The sequence below is a fragment of the Centrocercus urophasianus genome, unplaced genomic scaffold (genome assembly GCF_019232065.1).
Source record: "Centrocercus urophasianus isolate 14NV4802_14NV808 unplaced genomic scaffold, USGS_Curo_1.0 seq_24, whole genome shotgun sequence".
Classification (NCBI taxonomy): domain Eukaryota; kingdom Metazoa; phylum Chordata; class Aves; order Galliformes; family Phasianidae; genus Centrocercus; species Centrocercus urophasianus.
In genome coordinates, this window is record NW_024884800.1 from 18094172 (window position 1) to 18106244 (window position 12073).

General features: G+C 38.9%; 1 protein-coding gene across 1 annotated transcript in view; it reads right to left on the bottom strand.

The window, feature by feature from the left end:
* Positions 1-12073, bottom strand: part of AFF2 (AF4/FMR2 family member 2) — a 340167-nt gene that overhangs the window by 89624 nt on the left and 238470 nt on the right. The window contains exon 9 of the mRNA XM_042824815.1: positions 11710-11761. Within this exon, the coding sequence (XP_042680749.1) occupies positions 11710-11761 (52 nt within the window). The remainder of the gene's footprint in view (positions 1-11709; positions 11762-12073) is intronic.

The following is a 12073-nucleotide window of genomic DNA, read 5'->3' on the forward strand; positions in this document are numbered from 1 at the left end:
ATATTATCATATCTAGGACCAAAAGCAATGATGAAGATACTTTCCTCATATTTTTAGAAAATGAGTACACTTCCTTCAGAAGCCAAACACATAGGATGGTTCATTTGAGATTCATTTTTTGAAATAACAAGTCATCGTGTATATTATCTCTGCACATCAGCACTGTTCGTTGGACTCTTGTGTCTTAATTACAGAGAACATTTCATCACTGCTTTTGGCAATTTAGTAATCTTTCTGGCTTTACCAAGAGACACTCAAGAATACTTAGGGTAAAATTTTACCAGTAGGAAATTTAATTTCAGCTGGCACAGCAGAGGCCAGGTAAAATGAAAAAGAGTTTAAGCGAACAAGTCTAAAACAGTTGTCTCTGTGTTAGGAGTTAACTGCATCCACGAAGAGAACTGCTTTTAATTGAGAAACACTGTATTTGGGCATCTGTCAGTATTTTTCCCAAAATCTGTTTACATCATGCCAGTGGTCAAAACCAAACTAAGTGTGTAATTAAAAATGTGACCAATTCCCATCCTTGACAGACAATTCCATATTAAGAAAAGCCTGGACTTAAGAATCATTGTATCTTGACGGTAGAAGTGAAACAGTATTTACAATTCCAAAAATGTTTTTGAAGAAAATTGCTAAGTGTACAAATTTTAACTCTTTCATAAAAAAAAAAAAAAAAAAAAAAAAAAGACATTATAAATTCTATCAAGTCAATTTCTGTAGGACTATATTCTAAAGCATTTTCAAGTTCCTTTACAGATGCGAATTAACTCTCAGAACATCTCATGAAACCCAGTACATTTAAATGGTCTCACAACACCAATTTGGTCACTGTCGAGTGCTGAGGTACAGAACAGAGCTCCTTACTAAAGATTTTTTTGATTGATTGATTTTTCGTAAGAATTGTTCTATCTGAACCAAGTTGGAAAAATTATGATAAACAGGACTGGTTGAAGACCGATGGTAGAAATCATCTGGGCAAACTTAACTCCCACAGGTTCAGGGACCCTGATGGGAGGCATCCACGAGTGCTAGGCAGCACTCCATCAATCATGATGCAGAATGGGAATGGTACCTAAGGACTGGAAGAAGGCCACTGTCACTTCAGTCTTCAAAAACGGTGAAAAGGAGGACCTGGGAAACTGTCAGCCTCATCTTCATCACAGAAAAGGTGATAGAATAGCTCACCCTGGAGGCTACCTTTAAGCATATGGAGGACAAGAGAGGTGATCAGGGGCAGTTGACATGACTTCACTACAGGAAAATCATGCTTAGCCAATCTGATTAGTCTTCTGAGACAGAATGACAGAAACTGTGGGGAGACAAGTGGATGTCATCTACCTGGATTTCAGCAAGGCTTTCAACACTGTCTCCCATGACATCCTCACACCTGAGACTGTTAAGCCTGGAGAAGACTGAGAGGCGATCTTATTAATTTGTACAAATATCTTAAGGAAGAGCATCAATGGGATGGGCCAGGCTGTTTTCTGTGGTGCTTGGCAACAGGACAAGAGGCCATGGGCTCAAACTCAAACACAAGAAGTTCTATCTGCACATGAGAAAAACTTCTTCATTGTGTGACTGAGCACTGGAATAGGTTGCGCAGAAAGGCAGTGGAGTTTCCTTCTCTGGAGATATTAAAAACCTGCCTGGATGTGATCCTGGGCAATGTGTTTTAGGTGATCCTGCCTGAAGCAGGGAGGTTGATCTAGATGATGCCAAGCAGCCTCTTCCAACCTCTACCATTCTACGATTCTGCAATTCTGAGAAATACTTCTTTAAGAAAAAAAAAATAATCTGAATTGAAATTCTAGTTATACACAACATTTCTTAGTAAATAAGTTGTTACAAATTCATTACAAAAACCCAGGCTTAGCAGATGACTAATCCTACCTTGAAAATGTAAAATATTTAGCTGGGAATAAAATGTAGTATTGTATTCTTATTTACTGATGGGTTCTCATCAAATGTGTGTTTGATTCAATATCCCAGAAGTCTAATAAGACAAAAAATTCATTACTTGCTGGGCTTACTCTACACTCATGTATGTTATCATCACATGATAAAGTATCTTGAGAATAAAAAGGATACAGAAAAAATGGTCAAGAAAAATTTACAAGAGAAGCAAAAAAAAAAAAAAAAAAAGTCTTCTCAAAAATTTCCTAATGAAAGAAGGAGAAAAATAAATAAATTCAAATAATGTCTTGGAACTTCATTGTGCAGATGCAGACACTCCCTACAATTGGTGTATTCCTTGGTTGTCCAGGTCTAACAGAATGAGTAAAATTATTTGTATCTATCTCGATCTCTGACACTTATCTGAACAAGTGCTGATGTTTTGAAGCCTTATAATGAAATGTACTTTTGGTGTGCATCTAATTGCTACTTTCGCAGCTTTTGTGTGTGTTATAACTTTCTTTGCCAAAATGGAAAGGAGGTTAGGCAAGTATCTCTGAAACAGCCCCTTCTACTTCAGTTCCTTTGCAGTTTATACCTTTAGATTCTTTACAGTGGCAAAGTTCTTTAACTCATTCCTCCAGGATTCCAATCTATCCTAAGTTTTGTCCCTACTCTTAATGAAGGAAAAGTTTCCTAGATTTGACAAGCAAAAGGGCTGAGTCAAAGAGTACCAGCACTGGTGGTGCTGGAAAGGTGTGTAATGATGTTGCTATTGTTCATTTGTCCATGCTGTTTGTTTTTTTCTCCTATACAGAAGATTTTAAGGATACAGGATTTTAAGGATTTTAGTTTATACTGAACATGAAATTTACCCTGAATATTAAATCAAATAGGCAGTAGAAGTAAACACACATAAAATAACTCTTTGCTACCCGTGGTCTGGTTTACCATATTGCTCAAATGACTTTGCCAAGTAGCACAGCTCTGAAAATTACACATATTGTATTGCCATGAAGAGTGGTAGCTTTGTAAAGCACACATGTTCTGTGGGAGAGAAGCAGGCCCAAGCCTGCAGTGTCACACTGTGCTTCTTCAAGCCTGCCCCTACATGTGAGTAGGAGGTCTGTTCTTGGAAGATTCATCCTGATGGTACAAAATGAAGTACCTCCAACCCCAACAAACCTTTCAGTGGCAGATGCATTCATCGTAAGAAAAATTAGGGTGTTTAGTTCTCATTACCATTCTCCTCCTGGAACTCCTCCAGAGGAAATCAACTTTCAGTTCCTCTTCCCTTATTCTAGCTGACAAGTTAATTACTGGATTTATCACGCCCTTTTCATCACCTACTTCCACACTTGTTCTGGCCACCTATGAGTCCCTCTGTCGAGACGTTTGCAGCCCCCCAGCCTTAAGCGAACACTAGTGCTACATGCTACTAGTGTGAAAAACTCCAAAGAGTTCAGATTTTGAGGTTCACATACATAGTTGTCTGGGCTTTTACATAAGAGCAATGCTGCAGATGGCCAGTATAGAAAAGCCAGGCAATTTCTTTACCAAAATGCTTTGCAGAGCATGCATAATAAAAAATCACACTCTCCTTTTGAGGAGAAATAGAAGATAAATGTTTCCTGTGTGGTTGGATTAATGAGTGTTGAGCACCTAGACGGCCCACAGATACCACAGACCTCAGATTTATTTTTATAGGACAGTACAGTCAAGTCTGGCTTTTCCTTAACAACAACAATATTGCTGTCAATCAATTATCTCAGCTGTTGCTGCCTTTGCTTTCTGCCAAAACAATGCAAGACTTTTGCGTAAGTGGCATGTGTATGCCAAAGGACTTGGGGAAATGTATTTTTCTCCGTGCTAATAATAAAGCCTCCTTTATAAAAACATATGTGCATAGGCATGTGTGCACACACAGCATACGTGATCCATCCTGAGGACTGAAAGCTGTATCTCCTTCCTCCCTCCTTTTCCCAAAAAGCTGGCAGATCTCCAATGTATGGGCCTTATAGCTCTGCTCAGGAAAAAAACGGTCTTTCCACCTCTATTTAATTAGTGATAGAGGCACCAGGTCTGTGTCTAAAGCTTTTCCTTGAGGTGAATGATTTCTAGTGGCACGGCTGACAGTTTGGCCGCTTCAGGCTAGTGGCATGAAAAACTAAACCTATGAAATGCAAATGCTTAAGAGAGCGCTGAGGGGCCTGCTTATTTGTGGGAATGCGAGGAGAGAAATTCTTGCAGCCGCATTTATCCTTCTTTTCAACAAAGGCATTTCAGTCTTGGCTAGAGCTGCTCACCTTCCAATATTTTCCTTTTTGCATTATTTTCTCTACTGCGGTAGAAAGTTTTTTAGCATACCAGGCAACCCATGGGAAAGGCAGTTCAGTGGAAGGGATGGGGCTTCTCTAGTTCCTCCAGTGCTGATGCATGCAACTGAGGTAAGACCATGCCTGCCATCTGCAGGGGCAACCTTCTTGCTGTTGATCTACAGAACTGTGCAGTCTACAGCAACCATTCCTCCTGATGGCTGTTTTAATCCCTGTCCCCAGTGAGAGATGACCTCCGCAATAACAACATGTGCAGAAACAGTTACACGAGATTCTTTGAGCCTGAAAAAGTGAAAAGCCTTTGATAACACCATACAGTTTAGTGGTGTGCCATGTTCTCTGCTCATAACTACACCAAGTTCACCTCAGATCCCACAGCAGCTGCAGAAAGCTTTTGCTGATAATAAACAAAAACAATGGTAGGAACCTATGTCACTGCTGTGTGAATCAGTACCTTAGACGTCAGCCATCAAATCCCTTATTTCCAAAGACTGGTCTAATGGAAGCTGGAGAATTCATTTTATGTGGTTGATAGTACACAGCTGTTTCTACTAATGTCGTGCAGAAAAAAATAATTTGAGTATCAATTTAAAGGGACTGAGGTAGCAAGAAGAGGCATATCTTCATGAAGGGATTTTTCATAGTTACAGACTGAGAAGAATGACTGCACTATCCTAGTAGCTTCTGTTTTCATTAATGGCTCAATGAAAACATTTCCCTACAATTACAAAACATGACTGTAGATCTTAAACATCGGAAAGTGGGCTCTTTATCAAAACACACTGCTGTGGCTACAACAGATGCTGCATCACTCTGGGATTTAGACGAAACCTGGTGACAGATAAACTGTTTACATTAAAGACTCTATCAAAGTTGTTTTGCACCTAGTTTCATCCTAATCCATCTGATTTTTCCACAGCTTTGACAAGATGACCTCTCTCACTGTGCGTGCAGTATTGATGGCATTACTGAAGAGCTGTTCCTCAGCCTTTCTGCTGATAACAAAGTAAATGAAAATGCAGCAAAACCTTGGGGAGTAAACAGCTTGTTCAGGATCCAGCTAAAAAAACAGGATAAATGACCACAGGAAAGGATATCTATTGTTACAATGAAAGTGGTGGCCATATCACTTTAAAACATGTTTGAAGACGAAAGCGTAGTGCATCTTTACATGTCATAGGTTTAAAAACAATTAATTGAATATTTGAAAGTTCAGTATGCATTATAACAATTCAAAGATCAGCTGATCGCCTTTTCAGATTGAGCTACAAAGTCAAACACTTTGTAGATAATTACCTAGTAGTAACATAGCAAAAAATAAAAATGTTTGTGTAAAATACAGAAGGCAGATCAAGGCCATGCATTATGTCTATGTCTTGTGTTTGTCTTATCACAACAATGTCTCTGTAGTTGGTTATCAGAGGAGTTCAAATAAGGTGACAATCATTAAGTGAAGAAGGGGGAAAAAAAAACCCCAACACAATAGAAAGGAAAAACATCTCATTTGTTTGCCAAAAATACTATTTACATGAAAACAATGCAGTTAGTATCAAAGTTTCTTTAGTTAAAACGCACACAGATAACTAGTGATGTGCTTTCAATTACAAATGTGTTTCAGGTGTTAATAGGACTATTCCTCAGGCAGAAGAACAAAGAGGAGCTGGTTAAAGAAAACTGAGTACACTACAGCTCCTTATAACACTGTATCCAGACAAAACTCATTTGGATGCCTTTGAGCTCAAAGCGAATTTGAGGTGCTTTAAGGAACAAAAACACAAATCCATTTTTTATCCAAGCTCTTTTAGCTGAACCGAGCTACTAATTGAAAACCATCTCTACTCTAATTTCCGAGTTAGTTTTTTAACGCAGTGATAAAGCCATCTAAAAATCACCACTCATCAAGATCAAGACCAAGAGCATCAACAGCAGCATCTCTGAAATACCTTGTCAGCTAATGTTTTTACTATGAACCTGTGTGTCATCTGCCTTGACAATACCTGTTGTGGGCAACCTAAAAATATTGTGCAAGAGGAACTTTGAATGCAGTATGAGTGCAGTGTTCCTCTCAGTAGAGTTCAAAACGCAGGCGATACTTAAAAGTAACAATACTTCTCAAACAATATATTAAACATTTATAATATTTGATGTTATAAATACATGACATAAAAATCTATTGGGTTGGTCAGTATGCATATTAAAAACCATTCGAGTAGGTCAAATTTTTGACATCTTAAAACTTTAAAGACAGCAATTTTAATAAAGCTGTCAGTGCAATTTTCTTTGTAAAAACATTTGCGACTGATTATGCTGCTTATATTGAAAAAGAAACACAAGGTCTATATCCTCAGATCTTTTATTGAACTGTGAGCACAACATCAATAACTGCTTCTCAGCTGTAAATGAAAATTGATTCCAGATCTAACCTGTCGTTTTCTGTGGGTCTTTAATCCCAAATCACCCACAGTGAAAGACATAAGAATCAGCATTTTGTCTAAGAGACAAAGCATGTGTCATGTGACCAGATCTAAAGTGTCTACACTGAAGGTATTGTGGGATGTGTTTACATGTGTTAGATATAGGTGATAACTGCAGTCTCTCCAAGAGAGGCCCAAAAAATGATGACTGGAGGTTGGGTAACTTCTAGCTTCCTTCACGACCTACAACTACGATCAATACAGTCCAAAGATTTACAGATCTGAAGTCAGAAGGGACCCTCGAGGATCATCTCATTGGACCTCCTGCATGCTATAGCCTAAGAACTTCTACTCCAAGCCCACCGCTGCCAGAGCGTGTAGTCATAGAGTCTAAAAAGAGAGGACAACCACAAAGTTTCTTTGCAATGTGCAGCAGTTTGACACTAGGTAGTTTGGATTTCCAGTCACCACTTGCTTGATGAAGCTTCTTAAGCCTTTTGGAGTGCAATTAGAGAGGATAGCCTCTTTTTTTCCTAGCAGAACCAAGAAGACCTAACATTTTCAAATTAAGAAGGGCTCTTCATAACGTAGCCCTTAGGAACCACTTCCATCCTGTTTGAAAAGCTGATGTTGATAAGTGAACAGTGTATTCAGTAACAAAACCACTAATGATATCTGAATAGACTAAATACCTTTCACTAGCTTCAAACTATTAGTTCTCATTTTATCAAAAAATCAGTCTCAACCTCCTCAGATCAGAATGATCGTGGTTTAGGTTTCTCCTCAACACTGAGAAGAGGAAGGAACTGTATAACAACTGAAAAAATACGAGGTTCATGGGCCCCTAAGTAAGCACAGTGCAGATCAGAAATGTGTGTGCTCATTTGCAGGGGTGAAAGAACAGGACATGAGAGTTTTGTTTATTGCAGACAAGCTTCTAACAGACTTGCAACAAGACAGATGGACTACTCGTAGTCTCAGAAGACAGGCTGATAGATCACTCTCTACATACCATAGACATTCACTGAAAGCTGGTATCGAGGTGCATTATATGGATCACTGCCACCACTGCCCCTTCCATGCAAGTACTGAAGAGTCCCAAGCAATTCTCAAGGGACAAATACAAGCCTAGGTCCTAGGACTCCCTACTGACTGCTGTTCTCAAAGAATTTCGGCTTCCATGAAATACTAGTCAAGAGGTTCTGTTTTTTACATATAATATTATATATATAATATTATATTTTTTTAATAAATAAAAACAAGTAAATGCTAGCTTGTGCTTCACTTCGGCTACAAGCCTATAGCAGAAAAAATCAGAGATTGCAATGAGAATGATTCTTTAGAACATTGCTGCATAAATTATTACAATGGCTTTGAGTTCTAATCTTTCTGTCCCTTCAGAAGATATGCGCGTGTACAGCTGTAGTTATTTGCATGCAAAATTTCTATGTTAATGAAAACACATTTTTATAAACCCACATTTTTATAAGCCCAAAGCTGAAAATTCAGCATCTTCTAATTTGCATACTGTAATCACCCTCACCTGTCCTCATGAATGGGTGGATGTTCTGCATATCTTTCTTAAATAATATTTTGCAGACAAAAACCATCGCCGTTGCTTTGCTGATGTTTTTGGTGTCTGACCAATGTGCTAGGCCAGCCTTCTTTCCACACCCAGGCCCCTTTCTTTCCTTTAGAGAGTGATGGCAGAAGCTGCTGAAGTGTGAAGGTACTGCCAGTGTAATGGTTGAGTGATGCAGCAGAGCCATACTGCCCAGCTTTGCAAGGCCTTACTCTGGGATGCAGTGTGACAAGAATCTAAAGGACAGACACATACAGTCATGTTTCCAGGAAATCTAAAAACCTGTGGAATTCTTTCCCATAGTGTATATCATATTGCTTACACTTTCTATTTGTAGTGCACATACAAACGACACATAGACACATTTGTGGGCTACATAGGAAAGGTAAATTATTATTGTTTAGTGCAGGAAACTGAAGAAATACGACTGGTGTGCTTACTGTCCAAACAGTTCATTTACTTTTTGCATGATTGGATCCATTCTTGTTTTGAATCTCTAAATATAGATACCATAATCTGCCTCTTTGGAAGACACTTGGGAGATCTGAGGAGATATTAATCAATGCTTATCACTCAGAGTGACATGAAACTCATATTGCCTAAAGGAAGAAAACAGAAACAAAAACATTTTCTGTGAACTATAAAATTTTGAGAATAGACGTGAATGCTCCATACTGCAGCTCTCTCATTTTCAGCATACACTGTCAAACATACTGCTGTAAAGTCTTGTAAAGTTTTGGTGCAGTTTGAGGCTTCCTACAGCTTGGGCACAGCTCCACACCTAAGTTGCTGCCTCTGAACTGTGAGCAAGGAAACACTGCTTCCCAGCATAAGCCCTGCCTTTGGCTAAGGGACACTGACAGTATAACAGCAGTGCTTTTAGAGCTGCCAATTCGACGTTATGTGGTGGAGACAAAACGTGGGCTTCCTGCACGGGGTTGACATCAGAGATAACATTGAGTCAGTGTAAATTGTATAAATCTGGAGTAAGCCTGCTGAAATCAGTGGAAAATTGCTATAGCAAAACACAAACAAACAAAAAAAAAACAAAAAAAAAATCCTGCCTGAGGATATTTTACTGTTCCTAAATTTTGCAGATTTCAATGTTGCAATGTCAGCCTATGGGAACATTTGGGCCAGCCAACATGCCTGTACAATAGCACATTGCATCAATGCAGCCTTTTGATTCTTGGCCTTCATGTGAGAATGCCAGTTGTTCTTGGTGCTAATAGTACTGACTTGTATGACTAAGGCGTCAAATGACACTGGAAGGTGCATTTTGCCTGATATGACTCTAAAGTGTGGGTGTCCAACCTTCTGGATAGCCTGGGCTGTGCTGAGTGAAGAGGAATTGTCTTGGGCCGCATGTAAAATACAACATAGCTAATGTATAGAAATAACAAAAGTTCTTTTTTGTGTGTGTGTGTGTGTATTTTTTATTAAAAAAAAAAAATAAAAGGAGGACAATATAAAGCTAGTGGGATATTTGACCTTGTTTTTGAGAAATTAATGAATAAATTAAATTATTAACTTGTAAAACAACACATGCCCAATATTAATAATTAAATAAGAAAATCTACTTGTTGGTTTAATAGTAAAAAGTGTGCCTTCACAGGCGCACACACTTGTAGGTAGGTTGAATCATTGCTGACAATAACCAAGTTTTACTTGCTAAGTGGCAGCAGTCCATGTGTAACACACGTGGGTTTTCATCTGATCGAGTGTGTATGGCAGGCACAAGAGCCAGAGCTGGCACTGCTCTGTGCCCTCTCCTCCACCGTGTTCTGTTGTCTCCTACGCAGTCCACATTCAAGCTATGCATGATCAACTCGTGAAAAATATTGCTAAAAATCACATTAGTAATGCTAAAAGTGTGTGACCTTGTGGGACCACATTACTGTCTGTCCAGGGCTGCTTGCAGGCTGCAGGCCACGTGTTGGACACACGTGCCCTAAAGGATGGATTAGATGGGTTGGAGGAGAGCATTCAGGTAATTTAAAAGTAAATAAGAAAGGAACATCCACTTATGCTTAGCATTTCCCTGCTGAACAGATCAGATCAGATAGCTTACTTTCCTCATTACTACAGATGTTTACACATCTCAGTCCATAGTAGAGCTGCTCCAAAAGTAATGCCTCCTATTTTATTATGTTGGCCCACAATGTCAGGTAGACGTTGGAGGGATGGCACCAGAGCCTGAACCTTATTGCCAAACTTTGTTATATTTTGTCACTGTGTGACAGATGGCAGCAGAGGGGTAGTCTGACAGAACGGTGTCTGACATGGAAATGCAAATGAAGTAAAGGTGTGACATTGAATTCCTCCATGCAGAAACAAATGGCACCCACTGGCATTCACTTATGCTTGCTGAAAATGTATGGAGACCGAACAGAGGATGTGAACACAGTGAGAGCTGTGTGGTGCATTTCAGCAGCGGTGTTAGTAAGCGTGGGACACCTCCACCGGTGCAGGTGTTTGTGAACATGGCCTGTGGGCTGTTGTTCATCTCCAGGAAAAATGCTTAGCTAATGGTGGTGACTGTGTTGAGAAATAGTGTTTGGTGGCTGAGAATTTGTTCTATCAAACAATGCTGTTGTGCTCTTTGTATCTATTGCACTTTCCATGGAAATAAATAGGAGGTATTATTTTGAGAGCAACCTACAGATGAATTTAAACCAAAGACTCAGTGTTTCTAATAAGAATGTTGAGAATATGAATTTCACCAGCCTTTTTTTCCCAGTATGACTTGTAAATATTTATAGAGTGGGAAGAACAGAGAATTACATCAGACAGTTTTCTGAAAATTTTTCTTCATTCATGTTCCAAGACGTTCAGTTTTGATTTAGATCTACACAATGAAGATGTTACGTCTCACAAATGGGAATTGCTGAATTACTTTCTATGGGACTCCAGCCCTTTTCTCACTTACTGGAGCAAAGCATAAAGACTCAAACTTCATGTGTGCAATCCTACAGATGAATTGCAAAGTGCAAAACAACTCTACAGTCGTGTTAGTGGTCTGATGTGGTCATTTTACACCCACTTCCAAACAGGTCATCAATTTCAGAAATTGAGTGTGAAACAAGTGGAGGTTGTTCCACAGTTAATTTGGTACAATGGATAGGAACTCAGACCACGTTAGTATTCCCAGATGACAACATGCTTGTTCTCTTATTCCAAAATTAGCATTCATTGTTTTGGTTTAGTTTAACCTATTTCACAGTTAATTAAGCAAAACAGCCAAAATGTATTCTTATTTAAGAAGATGTTTCCTCTCACCGGAGCAGATTTAGAAGTGACTGTAAAAGATTCAGAAATGGTTTTATGTGCAGGTAAAATGGATTCTGCAGCACCTCAAGATGCTTTTGATGCAAGTATAGTAAACGATCATACAGATACATTCAAGTGACCAAAAAAAAAAAAAAAAAGAAAAATCAACCTTTGTCAGATTATATGGTCAATGCACTGAGATGTGTTTTACCTGTTCACTGTCATCTTCATCACTGCTGAGTTTGAGATCATCCTCGAGCATCCTGAAAAAAACAACCCCGAAGAGACAGAATTACATTCAATGAATGAAAGTTATGTAAAACAGGCTGAACCACTCTTACAGTTCAACAACAACAGGCAGAATCAGAGCCATGCTAAGAAAACTGAGGAATACTCTGTGCATGTTTGTTATTAGTTCTGTGAGATGCTAGGTAAGAACAAATGACTTTCAGACCTGTCCATTATGAAGTTTGGCAGTCAGCTCCTCCTTCATGTTCTCTTTTATTTGCAGATTATTTCATAGTGATTAGTCCATATAAACTGATGTGTATTTCTGTGGCAATACAGAAGGGGAA